We start from the raw sequence: 16540 nt of genomic DNA on the forward strand, positions 1-16540 counted from the left end.
AAATAGAATACTTGCGAACTGTCACAGTCTGGAGCCAAAATACATAGGGACATGATGTCAGTAAAGCCCGACGGCCGTTTCGGTGCTAAACAGCACTTTCATCACGGGGCAAACCACAGTATATATCTATCTATCTATATATCTATCTTATAAATACATTTATTGGTCCATTTGTTTGTGTGTTTGTTTGTCCTGTTATGCAACCGGACACCCCTGCACTGATTGGGGTGAAACCAATGCAAGGTGGTCCAGTTGGATCCTGGGCAGAACTTTGACCCGTGGAGCCTGTACTGGGCCTTCCACTGGATGGACTTGGATGAAAACTTCACAGAGGGGTGGCAATTGGTTTAGGAATGCCTAATGGAGTGGTCGGATTTCACAGCTGAGTGCGCCGGGCAGAACTTTGACCCAGGGAGCCTGTTCTGACCCTTATACTGGATGGATTTGTACGACATCACATAATTGGACAAAAACTTCACAGATTGGTAACATTGGATCCCAGAAGACATACTAGGGGGTTGAGGTCCCAGTCGAACCTCCTGTTGGGTTTACACTGGCCAGAACTTTGACCCAGGGATGCCATGCAGAATTTTGACTCTGGGAGCCTATTCTGGGCCTTCCACTGGTTGGATTTGGATGAAAACTTCACAGAGAGGTGGCAATTGGTCTGGGATGCCTAATGGCATGGTTGGGGGGACCCTCACGGCGTACCTCACGGCGGAGTGCACCAGACAGAACTTTGACCCAGGGAGCCTGTTCTAGGCCTTCTACTGGATAGATTTGTACAACAACACATAATAAGTCTTAATAAGTTGAAGATTTAAACCCAGGCAATGCCAGGTACTTCAGCTAATATATATATATATATATATATATATATCAACCAGAGCAAGCCGGGACTCAATTAAATAGACAGTCCATCAGTCCATCATGCCTGGGTGCCTCCAGACCAAAGTAATGTACATAGAATCAAATTCAGTGTCACTCACTGGACTTCTTAGGAATAGTAATGATGGTGTATTGACATCTAATCACAAAGCAGTATCCTTCTGTAGTCAATGTTTAAAAAAAAAATATATATATATATATATATATATTTAGACACACGAACACACATGTAAATATTATATACTAGCTGGGATATCCGGCATTGCCCGGGTTTAAGACTGGAACCTGAAGTACAGTTGCAGCATTTATTTATTTACATTGTCCTTGCCTATAACCCCATTCCATTGATCCTGAAAAGGACCCTACTGTTTGTTAACATGCATGCTAATATTGGCATAACTACCGTGGGTGCAAGGGGTGTGCTGCTATGATGCCTGAGCTGCCTCTGTGGCCCACCACTCCTCCTGCTCTCAGTCACACACACAAGGTGGGCCGGTCCAGTCAGGGCCATCGAGGGGCAGTCATTGAGAGACAGCGCTGCTGGTAGCAAAGCAATCAGAGTTTGTGGATAGGCAGCCAATCAGCAGTGGTCCGATGCACCAGCTGTAATTAGCTGGCGGGCCAGCCCCAAATCCAATCCCGCTTGTTTTTGATTGTACACAGGGGGAGATGAGAGGTTGCTGGAGTGACATGGGGAGGTGAGTTGCTTAGGGGGCATATTGTGTAGGGGGCACTACTATTGTGTGGAATAATTTGTTATATGGGGCACTACTACTATGTGGCATAATCTGTAAAGAGCATTACTCTGTGGTGTATATGTGTAACAGGCATTACTGTGTAGTGTAAGGGGCATCACTGTGTGGCATAATGTATAAGGGACACTACTACTGCATGGCATAATGTGTATAAGGGGTACTACTGTGTGGCATAATCTGAATGGGCTCTGTGCGGCATAACCTTAATGGGCTGTGTGAAAGCAAATGTATGTGCTTTTTTTACCTCTGGGGACCCCTTTTTATATCTTGCTATGTGGCCCAAAAAGTTCGAGTTACGCCCTTGCATGCAAACACAGAGGACTGACTAATATATATGGTCACTGTGAAAAGGACAATGGGGCATATGTATCAAGCAGTTTCTGCATAATTTTACGTATTGATCCTATGTCCTACTAATGGCACAATGCAGCAGATTACACAGAAATCTCTGGCAAAGTGCTAATTAACACTTTAGATTGCAGTCCCCATTATAATCAATGGGGACTACAATCTGACCCCTATGTACTAAACTCCAAAAAGCAAAAAGATCTTTCAATCTCTCTCCCTGCAGCCAGTCCAGGAAGCTGACACTGTGCACATGCGCAGTGTCAGTTTACCCTGGGGAAGTCTTTCACTTCAGTGAAAGACTTCTCCAAAAAGCTGGGTATATAACTTGCGGGGACAGCGGTTACTGCAACCGCTGTCCCTGCGAGTTCCCGGTAGTACATAGCCGGGCAGTGGCAGGCTGGGCCGGGGGGCAGGGTGCCATCTGGGCCAGTCACTACAGTGGCCAGTGGCCACCTTCCACTCTCCAATGCCCACTGCCATGATGGAAGCTCAGCTCCGATCGGGCAGCTCTAGACTACAGCTTCTGCATAGTGCATATGTGCAGAAGCTTACCTAAAAGTAAAAAATAGAAAATAATGGCCGACGGGGAGCTGCTGTGCATGCCCAGCCGCAGCAGCTCCTCCCACAAGCCTTTAAGGAGCCTGTCATTCTCCACTGATGGCTACACCTCCAGGACCTCCGCGGCTCAGCCAGAATAATCTCCATGCTGCAACAATAGACAGCCTGCATGGTGACGCTGGGCCTGCCACAGTCACAGCATGCAGCCAAACAGAGGAGCAACAGGTAAGTGTTGGCTGTGGCTGCAGGGGGAGGAGGGAGGTTGGAGCTGACTCTGAGGACACAGGGCTGGGGGGAGGTTGGAGCTGAGGACACCGGGCTGGGGGGGAGATTGGAGCTGAGGACACAGGGCTGGGGGGGAGGTTGGAGCTGAGGACACAGGGGTGGAGCTGAGGGGGAGGTTGGAGCTGAGGACACAGGGCTAGGGGGGAGGTTGGAGCTGAGGACACAGGGGTGGAGCTGAGGGGGAGGTTGGAGCTGAGAACACAGGGCTGGGGGGGAGGTTGCAACTGAGGACACCAGGCTGGGGGGAGGTTGGAGCTGAGGACACAGGGCTGGGGGGAGGTTGGAGCTGAGGACACAGGGCTGGGGGGAGGTTGGAACTGAGGACACCAGGCTGGGGGGGAGGTTGGAGCTGAGAACAGGGCTGGGGGGAGGTTGGAGCTGAGAACACACTGTTGGGGAGGAGGTTGGAGCTAAGGACACAGGGCTGGGGTGAGGTTGGAGCCAATGACACAGGGCTGGGGAGAGGTTGGAGCCAATGACACAGGGCTGGGGTGGAGGTTGGAGCTGATGAAACAGGGCTGGGGGAATGAGGTTGAAGCTAACAAAACAGGGCTGTGGGGGTTGGAACTGATGACATATGGATGGGGAGGTTGGAGCTGATGACACATGGCTGGGGTGATAGGCTGGAGAATGAGGCTGAGTCACTGGGGAATGTGGCAGAAAGACACACTGGGGCTGAGAAATGCACACTGGGGGAATAGGGCTGAGACACACACTGGGTCTGGGGCAATGAGGCTAAGAGACACACACTGGGTCTGGGGGAATGGGGCTGAGAAATGCACACTGGGTCTGGGGGAATGTGGCTGAGAGACGCACACTGGGTCTGGGGCAATGGGGCTATGAGACGCACACTGGGTCTGGGGCAATGGGTCTGAGAGACAAACACTGGGGGAGTGGATCTAAGAGACGCACACTAGGTCAGGGGGAGTGGGGCTAAGAGACGCTGAGACCCCTTTCCGACTGGCGGTCACCCACAGCTATGCAAGCGGCCAGGAGGCCGCTCTAAAATTAGGAAGGAAGGCCCTGATTGAGAGCGAGCGCTCTGTCAGAGCGTCCGGCTCTGAATCATGGCCACTGTGTGAACATTTTTGTATTTTTTTTATAAAATCGTGCTGGAAAAGATTTAAAAAGATCTTCTTGACCTAATTCAATTAAAAAAAACCAACAAGTTCAGAGCGGTTTTTGGAAAAAAAAATTGTCAGTTAAGTGGTTAAATGTGGCTGCGTCAACTATCAACTATCAATTCTTACTTTAGCCAGTGGCTGCACCAATTATCAAGTGTCAACTATTCTTACTTCAGCCAGTGGCTGCACCAACTATCAATTCTTACTTCAGCCAGTGGCTGCACCAATTATCAATTCCTCCTTCAGTCAGTGACTGTATCAATGATCAACTATCAATTCTTCAATCCTCAAGGGGTGCCCCAACATCATCTTTGCACAGTCCTCAACTCTATTTATCACTCAGTTTTGATTTTGCCTAGGAATCGTGATAGCCAGCTAGCTGGATGCAACCTTTCGGCCCTTAACTAGATGAAAAAATCAATATTGTGAGCTGTGAGGTGATCAAAATTGACTGGAAAGGAGTGGAAATAAATGGTATTGAGGTTAATAATACTGTAGAAAAAAAAGGCCCATTTGATGTTATTTTAGCTGTTTTAATGATTTAAAAAAAAAAAAAATCCAGATCCAAAACCAAAAAACAAAACACGGAAGGGCGGTTTTGGCAAAACCAATCCAGATCCAAAACCAGAGGAGATACACATCCAAAACCAAAACCCGGGGTCTGCGCACATATCTAAAATATAATAGTTTATTAACTGCAGTAGCAATATTTCAGATCTGGTGCTATCCTCTCTCAACATAAACACTTAGCGGTAAATTTCATAAAGTGCATTTTTAGAAGTGGAGATGTTGCCCATAGCAACCAATCAGATTCTACTTAACGTTTAACTAGCCCCTTCTAGAAGATGATTGCTAGAATCTGATTGGTTGCTATGGGCAACATCTCCATTTCTGGAAACTCTCACTTTTATAAATTTACCTCATATTGCCCTATTCAATTAGCCGCGATAAACCGTTTCCGGCGAATAGCTCTCGCAGGTGACGTCATTTTGCCAGGCGAAAACTTATCCCCGTATTCAATTCCAAAGACTTTTCGCCGGAGAGGAAAGACAATTCATTGGAATAGGCGATAAAGATTCCCCTATGTCGAAAAAAAGTGCAGAATTGCGGTTTTGGGGTGCACACTTCTGAAAAAAACCCTAGCACCCTTGGTACAGTCCCCCAAAGGTAAACTGCATCAAAAAAATGTAAAAAAATATTTTAGAACACCCCAAAAAAGTACTTTCATTTTGGGGACAAAAAAAAACAAAGTTGGGAGACAAGGTTAAAAACTAGCGAAATAGACTCCAGAGGGGTCCCCAAGTATGCCCCAGGTGTTTTTTATTGCAGGTGGTTGCGACAGGTGGATTTTTTAGCTTTTATAAAACTTCACTTTAGTAACTTCAAAATAAGCTAGCACCTATTTTCATGTACCCCAATTTTGCTGGGACTACTCTAAAAATAATGCAAAATGCTATTCTTGACCACTTATGCAAAGATGCTAAATAGCCGCTATTAAGATCATTTAAATACCCCAAATACCTTCAGCAGGGCTATTCGGAGGTATCTATAGTGATCCCCAATGTCAGTGCATCATTTGGGGGGTGTCAGGCTGATTTCCCCAAAAATTAAAGCACTTTTAACCTGTTTGAGTTTCACCGGGTCCCGTTTTTGCGTCCTTTGGCCAGCATAACAATTTTGACAAATTCAATAGTGTATTTATTAAGAGCGGCCCTACAGCTGCTGTGGAACTACACACCCAAGCATGGCCTGCCACAGTATTGCTATTAAGGCATGTAATTACTGTGGAACAGCATGCTGGGATGTGCACAATATAAGGGTCTATCCATTACCCGACTTTGTGAACAATCCGACCAAAACCAGGAGGTTTTGGTCACATCGTACAGAAGTCGTGTAATGGATAGCCGGCAAGGACCAGCGATGCGCGTGCACGTGTGGGTCCTTGCTGTCCCCGACTATCTACTGAATATACCCTTCAACCTGACGATGCTCATCAGGTTCGGCATGTTCAGAGATAGAAGGCCGGGCTCCTTCACTGAATGACGTTCAGTGAACGCCGTTCAGTGTGGGCACCGCACCTTGGCGACCTGAAGGTCTGAACGCTAGACTTCAGACTTTCAGGTCGCCTAATGGATAGGCACCTTAAGACATAACATTTGTTTCAAACAACTATTCCTCAAGCTGCATACACACACCGATTTTGTTACCAACGATTTTATGAACGATTTTCTGTCAGATTATCTGACAGATTATCTGTCAGATTTTTTAAAGTGTAATGAATGATTTTTTTGAACTACAAACTATTTTTGCATATTCCCTTAATGAAAATCGTTCAGTTGACAAATCTGACCTCTCAAAATTCGAATGATTACATGTGACCGCAATTCAACTGTTATCAGACGATTTGGTCGTCCGCTGCCCAATTTATGTTGGTACAATCCACGATGTAACATTACGTGCGCACGCACCCAGTGTGTGCACGTATCCACACATTCGCACAACACTAAATAGTGAATAATATACAACACTCTCACACTGACAAACACAATATTCATGCAGGGTTTAGTTAGTAACAAGAAACAGCTTCTGTATACATGTCTGAGAAAACAGATCTGAAGAAAAATCTGACCGTGTGTATGCACCAAAACGATGAACGATATTCGTTCATGCGCGTTCACGTTAGCAGAACCATATAGATGGCTGTTTGTGGGCATAAGGAAAGCACTGAAGGTTTTTAAATGGTGTCAAATGGCTGATTTGTGTTTTTCTTTTTTTTAAATGCAAAAAAATGATAAGGAAACTTTTTTATTTAATCTCAAACAAATTAAACGAAAAATGCCAAAAAAAAGTAGGAAAAAATTTAGATTTTGGGGTACTTTGAGGGCACTTTGAAAAATTGTAAAAAATTTTTATAAAAACAATTATTTTTCAATTAAAAAAATACTGTAATTACATTTGGGATGCCTAAACTAATGAAAATTTTAATTTTGAGTTAACTTGAGGCCATTTTTTTTACCCCCAAAAAATAACCTGTAATTATTGGACAAATTAAGCCAATTGCCTAATTAGTCTATAGGGGGGTGCCCAATACGGTGTCCTGACATTTTACCCTTAAAAAATAAAAATGTTCCTTTCTATCGTTCACCCTCAGGGAGGTGCAAATGGAAAATTGCAATTCACTCTGGTTCAGTGAGAGTTGCTAATTGGATTGCAAAATTAATTTGTTGTGCAAATTCGAAGAGAAAACAGCAATTCGCACCTAATTGGATTGACCCCCAAGATTGCATGAAACCAGAAGTCTTGTGAGCGTACACACTACCAATATCTGACAATCCAGTTGGTCTGAAGTTGGACAGAAGTCTTAGGCCCTGATTCAGAGCCGGTCGCTCTGACCAGAGCCCTCGCTCTGAATCAGGGCCCTCCTCCATTAAAATGGAGCGTCCTCCTGGACGCTCGTATAGCTGTGGGTCACCACCTACAGCATATACGAGCGTCCAAAAAGATGGTCGCAATGGTCTTGACCATCGCGACCATCGGACTTGCGAGGGAAACCCTGCGGTCGGGTTTCCCAGCCACAAGCACTAGAGGGATTTTGGCTCTATCAGAGCCAAAATCACTCCCACTGACATCACTAGTGATGTCAGTGGGGCCGGCTTCAGACGGTAGGCGTTCCCATGGGAGCGCCTCCGTCTGGCCGCCACGCCCCCGGCACGCCCACCAAAGGGGGCGTGCTGTCAGTCACCATCGACAGCACGCCCCCTTTGGTGCGAGACCCGGAGCGACAGCTTGGCTGTCGCAGTCCAGGTCTCGCGCATGCGCAAGACGGAGCTCCCGCCATCGTGCGCATGCGCAGTGGGATCCATCGACCCACTTGCAAGCGTACTGCCGCTTGCGAGTGGGTCTGAATGACCCCCTTATTGCAGACAGCAAGTACCAGGGATTGCTGCAACAGTACAGCATGACACATGTTTCAGATAAAAACCAGGAAGCCGTGTCTGCAATGTGTTTGTTGTGTTGATCTGAACCACGTGCATCATTCTCTTCATAACTAGATCAGGGAGGAGGAGTGGTGGGATCCAGCCACTCACATGATGGCAGCACCTCCTAAAGCAAAATTGTGGTTGCAGGGACTTGGGTGAGGGGCGCGTACATAATCAGGATATTTACATGAGAGCAAGTCTTTAAATAAGCTCTTTTTTGCACTGACATCCAAAACTTCACAAAGGTGCATTGCCTGACATCTGTACTGCTCTGAGTGTATCACATCTCAAACAATTATGGATGCAAATGGCTGCAAAATGAATGGTGGACACATCCATGTAAGTAGGCTGGTTCTTTGCATGTATAATGAGAGAACTGTTTGCTTTTATTATTAAAAGTATTAATGGTAAATAATATGAAAACATTACACAATATTTTAGATGATGGTACTGTAGTCAATAAGATCAGAATGTATTGATATGTTTGCAGTACTCTATTATTTCTGATTTTTCACTTTTTTTCTGGTGCATATTAAAAATTTCAGACAATGAGTCCTCAAACATAAAACACACTGTCAGTCAGTTTGGAGACTTTGACACAGCTTCAATAACGCATCTCAGCAGGCCAGGACAGGTATATTTACTAAAGTGAGAGTTTTTAGAAGTGGAGATATTGCCCATAGCAACCAAACAGATTCTAGCTATTATCTTCTAGAAGCTGCTAGATCAATGTTAAGTAGAATCTGATTGGTTGCTATGGGCAACATCTCCACTTCTAAAAAAACTCACTTTAGTAAATATACCCCCACATGTCTGATACACACGGGACGATGTGCTGTATGAACGATATTGGTAAAAGATTTCCCTTGAATTTTCTGTAGTGCAGGACAAACGATATTGGGTGTACACACAGAAAGATATCTTTCAGTGAAGTCATCCTGCCACATCTCTGAACAGGCAATTCTTGACGATATCGTCCAAATTGGCCTGCATGTACGGACAACCAAAGATATCGTTATCGTCCAGCGGGAGCGTGCATCGTTGGTCGTTCATTGCATACATACGGAACGATATAAACGATGTATCATTGAATGGTATTGTTATCGTTCAAAGGTATCGTCTCGCGTGTATGCCCCTTGGGAGTCATTACTCCTCCCACTCGTTGAACATTTCAGTCACTGCAATAGCTGTATAATATGTACTATATATACAATCATATGCTGTGTTATTTGTAAATCAATTGCAGTAAAACATAGGGGTCAATCCTATTAGCCGCGATGATCTCGCCGGTGCTTGTCATCGCGGCAATGGCCGCATTTTACCGCAGCCCGGATTCACAGAATTTTACTCGCAAGCCCCATAGGGCTCAGAGCAAAAATTCTGCGAGTTTGGGCTCGGAGCAAGCTGCGAAGGGTGCGAGGTGCCGAACCGTTGCAGGCGTTTTAACGCCGTTGCAACGGCAACTCGCTCCCTTCGCACATAATAGGATTGACCCCATAGTGTTACTTTCATGTTTAATTTTAAAAGTCAGTAATAATAATTGTTGTTTACAAATAGTCTTCATTTATATAATGTAAACTAAAGTAATTGGCATGTTCTGGATAGGTTGTTATAATAATAATTATTAGAGATGTGCGGTTCAGTTTTCCTGAAATAAACACACCCGGATTTAGGGGTTCTAAGTCGAATTGAGTCCTAATTCGATAACACTTTGGGGTTCCGAGTCGAAAAGAGTCCTGGTTCGGTTGTGCAGTTAGTTTGGATCTCAGTTTTAAAAACCGAACTCATATTTGGATGGCCTGTAAACTTGTCCAAATTACATGATTTATCGATTTTTATTTGATTTTTATCGATTTTCATCGATTTTTAGGGAACCCAAAACCAATTTCAAACCAAACCACTTGATGAATTTAAATTGCTGCAAAATGAATGGTGGACCAACTTGCCAAAACCGAAACCAAAACATGGGGGTTCACGCACATCTCTAAAAATTATTATTACTACTACTACTAATAATAAAAATATTAACAATTATTACTGTTATACACACAGAGCACCATAATTTGGATCACAAATATGCATATGAATATATTCAATGCATTGGTACTTTATCTCCGTCCACTTTATCTCTCTCCAAGGCTTAGTACATAGACCCCATATACACCAGATTGTGGTTACATTTGAGCACATGCCACCAATGGTTTGCTTTATATACCAGATATTTGATGGGTGTTTAGATTAATATACTAGCCTCCAACCAGATTGTGCTGGGTACACACTAACAGATATAGGACCTCATTCAGAGTCGGTCGAAGCGGCAGCACGGTCGTACGGGAAAAGGGGCCGGATATGCAAATGATTCCCTCGCAAGTTGCGTCCCTAAGTTTGGATCGGTAGCTGGCCGACCAAGGGGAAGAAGCGGCCGGAATTAAAAAAAATACACCCCCTTCTCGTACGCATTGCACGTCATCTCCGGGCATATAAGGATTTATCGAGACCATCGGGAACCATCAGAACTGGTCGTAGAGCTTAAGGTTGACCATACCCTCTCTTAAGCTCTACGATCATGTCAGTGTAAAAATCTCCCATATCACATGTGCCATGAAGCTACTTTGTTAATTATGCACTCCCATAAACCGTATGCACTCCCATAAAACGCCGTTTGCATAATTAGGCACGCCTGCGTTCGGATCTCCACTCCCCTGTTTTCAAGCATCTTCCCCTGTTACCACCCACAAACGCCTCCATCTGTCACTCAAACTACCGACCTGGCTGTGTTCAAGGAGAGAAAAATTTCTGATCGTAGCGGCTAGTTTGCGCACGCGCATTGCGAACTTTACGCATGCGCAGTATAGCGAACATCGGTGGCATACGACCGTGCGGCCGCTTCGACCGACTCTGTATGAGGTCCATATTGTGGGTACACACTGACAGATATATTGTGCTCAGCTGTAGATGCTATCCACCCCGCTCCATACCTGCATTGCATCACCATACCTTTGTATGGTGAGTTCGATTCATAAAGGAACGGAAAGCTCAGCATCCCATTTCTCTCCTGCGATACAGATTACGCCATCTGAGGATGCATACTTCCCTGCTGTCTGCCTGGCACCCAGAACTGGCTCCGCCCCCTTTTCCCAGCATCCATTGCAGCAGGTCTGACCTTCTGCTCTCGGACGCCGGGGCATGAGCAGTGAGGAGCAGGCATAACGGGCTCCCAATATGTCTGTCTTCTCACTGCATATAGGGATCATGGAGGGGCTGGACAGCGCCCAAAGAAGTCAGAGAGGTAAGTATACATGAATGGCTGCTAAATTTCGCTATATATTGCATCGATGTGATGCGATATATAATGAAATCTTTTAGTAGCCACTTCATGTTGTACATGAATAGTCCCCTATGTAACACACTTTTACTGAAAAATAATGTGACAAACTTTCTTTAGAAATTTGTTTCCTTTTCAACACAAACCTTTGCAGGAAGAAATAATTTATATCCCAAATTTCTAAAGGTTTATATAAATAATGTTTATAATAACATTAAAGCTGCATACACACACAGCGATTTAGTAAATGAACGATTTTAGTAAACGATTTTCGTTAATTTTTTCAAGGGAAAAATGAAAGAAAATTGTTTACTAAAATCGTTCATTTACTAAATGTAATGAACGATTTTTTTGAACTACAAACAATTTTGCGTATTCCCTTACTGAAAATCAAATCGTTGAGTTGGTCAGTCTGACTGAACTACAAACTACAAACGTGAATGCGCATAAACGATAATCGTTCATCGTTTTACCTCAGAAAGTGAACGATTTTTTCAACGATTGAACGATAAACGATATCGTTATCGATAATCGTTCAAATAATTGTTGTGTGTATGCACCTTAAGAGTTTATCAGCATATTGTTTCTTAGCTGTGAGAATTATTTGTTCACCAACAACTCTACCATCTAGTCATTTTTCTTTAAGAACTAAGATAATGTTACAATATCCCTATTGATGTAGTTTATGTTAAACTTTGTGTTTTCAATTAGTGAGAGAGTGTGTTTAGGGAAGAAAAATATCACTTCAATTAAAATAAAGAAAGTCAAATGACGTCTGATCTTTCCTGGAAACTTAATTAGTTTAATTTCTGCATCCTGGTATCTTCAAACGTTATTATTGTATTTCTTTCTTTATTAAATAACAAAATATAATTTGTAGTGTTCATTATGGACCGCTAAATCTAAGCTATAGTAAGTCTAATAAGAAAAGGTACTTTATATCCATAATATGTGTATATAATCATTTCATACAATGGCAGGAGACAAGATATTTCATATTACATATAACCTCATTATCTATCTCACCATAAGCTGTTGTCCTCTGTTATCAGCCACTTCAGACTCAGCAAAGTATCCTTCAATGTTGTTCTATAGGCTGCTGACAGGAACTTATCTATGCACAGGGCAAATGTCCGCTTAATTTATAAAATATACTTAGGTCTTACAAGTGCCTTAAATGTTAACATAATAGAAACTATTTTATATAACACTATTAAGATTTTAAGGTTAACATACAATATTATTATTAATGTTTCTTTCAAAGGCTTACACTTACAGTAAATGACTGGCAAAGCATTCTGGGGATTATAGCTTGACAGATCTAGGCACTGATTCAGAGGTGTAAGTAAATTCGGTCTATGCTTCTTCTGAACTACCTGCACAGATAAATGCATATATTTGCCTGCATGCAGAGTTGCACAGGTGCCCGCCCCCTACGTGGACGCTTGGTTTGTTACTACTTATCATCATCATCATCAGTGTGCAATTGCACCTACCCAATCCTAAGTGCAAAAGATACGCTTCTGTATTTACGCTTACATCCAAATCTGCATAGCCCACTGTTGTGTCGACATACCATCATCAAACTTTAACTTTGTGAGAATACATTGTTACAGCCAAATTACTGTATGCCGCCTGGGTTGTAAGTATAGAGGACGTTGAATGGCTTATGACTCTGCATCACACTTGCCTACTCTACCAGAATTATTATTATTATTATCGTTTATTTATATGGCGCCACAAGTGTTCCGCAGCGCCTTACAAGGTACATAACCAAAAAGTGACTTACAGTAAAATACAATACAATGAAGGACAAGGACATGGATAATATACATTGATTTATAGGTGGCCATAATACCCAATTAAGCAACAAAGCATAGGCACCAAGTGTCAGGTGTCCTAGTGGTGAGTAAGAAGTAGATGAACATAAAGTAAAGAGAAGCACAAGAGGGTAGAGGGCCCTGCTTGCAAGAGCTTACATTCTCAAGGGGAGGGGCAGACAGATGGGCATGATACAGATGGGGAAGTAAGGGAGGAGGGAGCATGTAGTAGCAAGTTAGGATGAGAGCTGGAAAGCATTGATGAAGTAGTGGGTCTTGAGAGCCCGTTTGAAGGATTGTAGAGAGGTGGAAAGTCTGATGGGAAGAGGGAGAGAGTTCCAAAGGTGGGGAGCAGCATGGGCAAAGTCTTGGAGGCAGGAGTGGGAGGAAGTAATCAGTTGGCATGAGAGGCGGTGTGCATTTGTTGAACGAAGAGGGTGGACAGGAGAGTGAAGGGAGATGAGGTCAGAGATGTAAATGGGAGAGGAGTGTGTGAGGGCTTTGTAAGTGAGTGTGAGAACCTTGAATTGGGTTCTGAAGAGGAAGGGGAGCCAGTGGAGGGCTTGTAAGAGAGGGGAGGCAGATGAAGAGCGTTTGGAGAGAAAGATGAGTCGAGCGGCAGCATTGAGTACAGACTGGAGAGGAGAGAGATGGGAGTTGGGGAGGGCAGATAGGAGAAGGTTATCCTAATCCAATCTGGAGATGACCAGTAAATGTATTAAGGTATTAGTAGCATCCTGGGTGAGAAAGGATCTGATCCTGAAAATATTTTTAAGATGGAAATGACAGGACTGTGAGAGGTTCTGGATATGTGGTTTGAAGGAGAGGGAGGAGTCCAGGATAACTCCAAGACAGCGCACTTTGGGGCTAGAGGAGATAGTTGTGGCATCAATTGATAAAGAAATAGTGGGAGGTGAGGTTATGTGGGAGGGTGGGAAGATGATCATCTCAGTCTTAGACATATTAAGTTTAAGAAATTGCTGGGACATCCAGGAAGATATAGCAGAAAGACAGTTGGAGATATGAGTGAGGAGAGAGGGAGAGATGTCAGGGGAGGAAAGGTAGATCTGAGTGTCATCAGCATAGAGATGATAATGGAGGTCAAAAGATCTGATGAGTTCACCTAGAGAGGATGTATAGAGGGAGAAAAGGAGTGGCCCAAGAACAGAACCTTGGGGAACACCTACTGTGAGAGGATGTGGGGGGGGGAGATAAGCCATGAGAGGAGACAGAGAAGGATTGATCAGAGAGGTAGGAAGATAGCCAGGAGAGGGCAGTGTCACGTAGACCAAGGGAGTAAAGGATTTGCAGCAGGAGAGGGTGGTCCACAGTTTCAAAAGCAGCAGAAAGGTCAAGGAGAATGAGTAGTGGCCTTTGGATTTGGTAGCAAGGAGGTCGTTGCTGACTTTAGTGAGGGCAGTTTCTGTGGAGTGGAGAGAACGGAAGCCAGACTGAAAAGGGTCAAGGAGGGAGCGGGAGGGAAGAAAGGTGGTAAGGCGGTTGTAAACAATACGCTCAAGGAGTTTGGATGCAAAAGGAATGGTGGGATATGATATCCTGACATATGGAGTCAATGTTAGATGTAAAGTAGGTAGCAAAAGTCAAGGGCAGAGAGCAAGGAGGGAAGGCGAGGAGGGGGTGGGCAGAGGAGGGAGTTCAGGGTATTGAAGAGACGCTGCAGATTTGAGGACTGGGAGGAGATGAGGGGCTTGAAGTATGACTGTTTAGAGAGGGAAAGGGCAGCACTGTAGGATGAGAGCATAAGTTTGAAATGGATAAAATGGAGAAAATCTGCCTTAGAGCGTGATCTTCTCCACTGTCGCTCGGCGGTTCATGAACACTTTTGCAGATATCTGGTGCATTTGGAATGCCAGGGTTGAAGTGTGGATCTGTGAGGGTGAGTAGTGATAGCCAGAGCAACAGAGTCAAGAGCAGAAGTAAGGGATGCGTTGTATAGGGAAGCAGCTTGTTCAGGGCAGGAGAGAGAGAGCAAAGGAGAGAGAAGCGAGTCAAGTAGGGAAGAAAAGGATATGGTGTCGATAGCCTCAATGTTACGCCTAGTGATAGCGGCCTTAGGAGGTAGAGGGGAGGAAGGAGAGAGGGATAAGTTAAAAGAATGAACAGGAGGCTCCTGAAAACCGGGTGGCGCCCTCGGCAGTCTAGAAGAGTGGGCAAGTCTCCCATAGGCTGCCCTTAACCTGTAGTTTTCATGAAGGATTGCTATTTGACTGAGAACGTGACTGTGATAGTTTAGCATCTTCTCATTAGTAGTGTAACTTAATTTAGTGCTTTCCTATTATGCTATTATACAGGCCACTGTGTAAGGGAGAATATGTCACTGTAAAAATCTACCAAAAAAATGGAAACTGATTTTCTAGCCATTTACTTAATATAATAGGGGAAAACAAACATAAAAACTGAACAACTCATATTTGTTTTACTGCTTGTGGATACAGCTGTCATATTGCTCCACAAGTTGTACTCTTAGCTGGGAGGCAGAGCTTCCATCAGCCAATGATAGTACAGTATTGGCTTTCTTGCAATGAACTCTGATAATTCTTAATAGTGACATTTGATAGAAGCTTTGTTACCTGGTGGGAACAGTCATTTTTAGGGGAGTATTCTGTAAATACTACAAATTGGGTACTGCTATGCACCCTGACTGCCAGAGATCTACAGCATCTACTTAATATACTAGACACCAGATTGTGGTTGCATTTGAGCACATGCTACCAATGGTTTGCTTTATATACCAGATATTTGGTTGGTGTTTAGATTTTATATACTAGCCTCCAATCAGATTGTGCTCAGCTGTAGATGATATCCATCAGACTGTGGTGCTTTGTTTACTAGCCATAAATAGTGGTTAGCTTTGTATAGTACAGCAGCCAGCATAGTACACTAACCACCAGATTGGGGATTGCTTTGTAAGCTAATCAACATATCAGGTCAGCAGGGCAGGGTTAATGTTTGTGGGGGTCCCAGGGCAAATAACTTGTGGGGCCCTAACAATAAAATTGTCAATATGATATACAAGCAATGTTACTAAAAAGTGTAATTTGTAATGCACCACAGCACCACAAATGTGTTGAGCACATTAAGAGTTGGGAGTAGAACATAGAAGAACAAGTAACTGTGAACCTGGACAAATTATGTTGCAATGCAAGGGGTGCAAATACATTATTATTATTATTATTATTATTATTATGTAAATACTGGTTGCTTTTGCATGCAGCCCACATATAATGGACAGCTTTATTTTTACACTGCAATTTAGACCATACATGCCTACTCTCCCAGGAATCGCGGGAGGCTCCCGATTTTTTGGGTAACCCCCCACACCCCGGAAGAGTAGGCATAACTCCTGCATCCTGCCCACTTCCTAGTGTAGTGGGCAGGATGGGGAGATTTTACTTGGAATTTTCGGGTCCGTAGAGAAGGGGCGGGACTAAATGGT

General features: G+C 43.9%; 1 protein-coding gene across 2 annotated transcripts in view; it reads left to right on the forward strand.

Annotated features, from left to right (window-relative positions):
* Positions 1–8143: 8143 nt before the first annotated feature.
* PAH (phenylalanine hydroxylase) overlaps positions 8144–16540 on the forward strand; it is a 95663-nt gene continuing 87266 nt past the window's right edge. For both annotated transcript variants that reach the window (XM_088467864.1, XM_088467865.1), the window contains exon 1: positions 8144–8277. In XM_088467864.1, coding sequence (XP_088323990.1) covers positions 8236–8277 — 42 coding nt within the window. In that variant the 5' untranslated portion in view covers positions 8144–8235. The remainder of the gene's footprint in view (positions 8278–16540) is intronic.

This window comes from Taudactylus pleione, unplaced genomic scaffold, assembly GCF_031769625.1.
Source record: "Taudactylus pleione unplaced genomic scaffold, aTauple2 ptg000077l, whole genome shotgun sequence".
Lineage (NCBI taxonomy): Eukaryota > Metazoa > Chordata > Amphibia > Anura > Myobatrachidae > Taudactylus > Taudactylus pleione.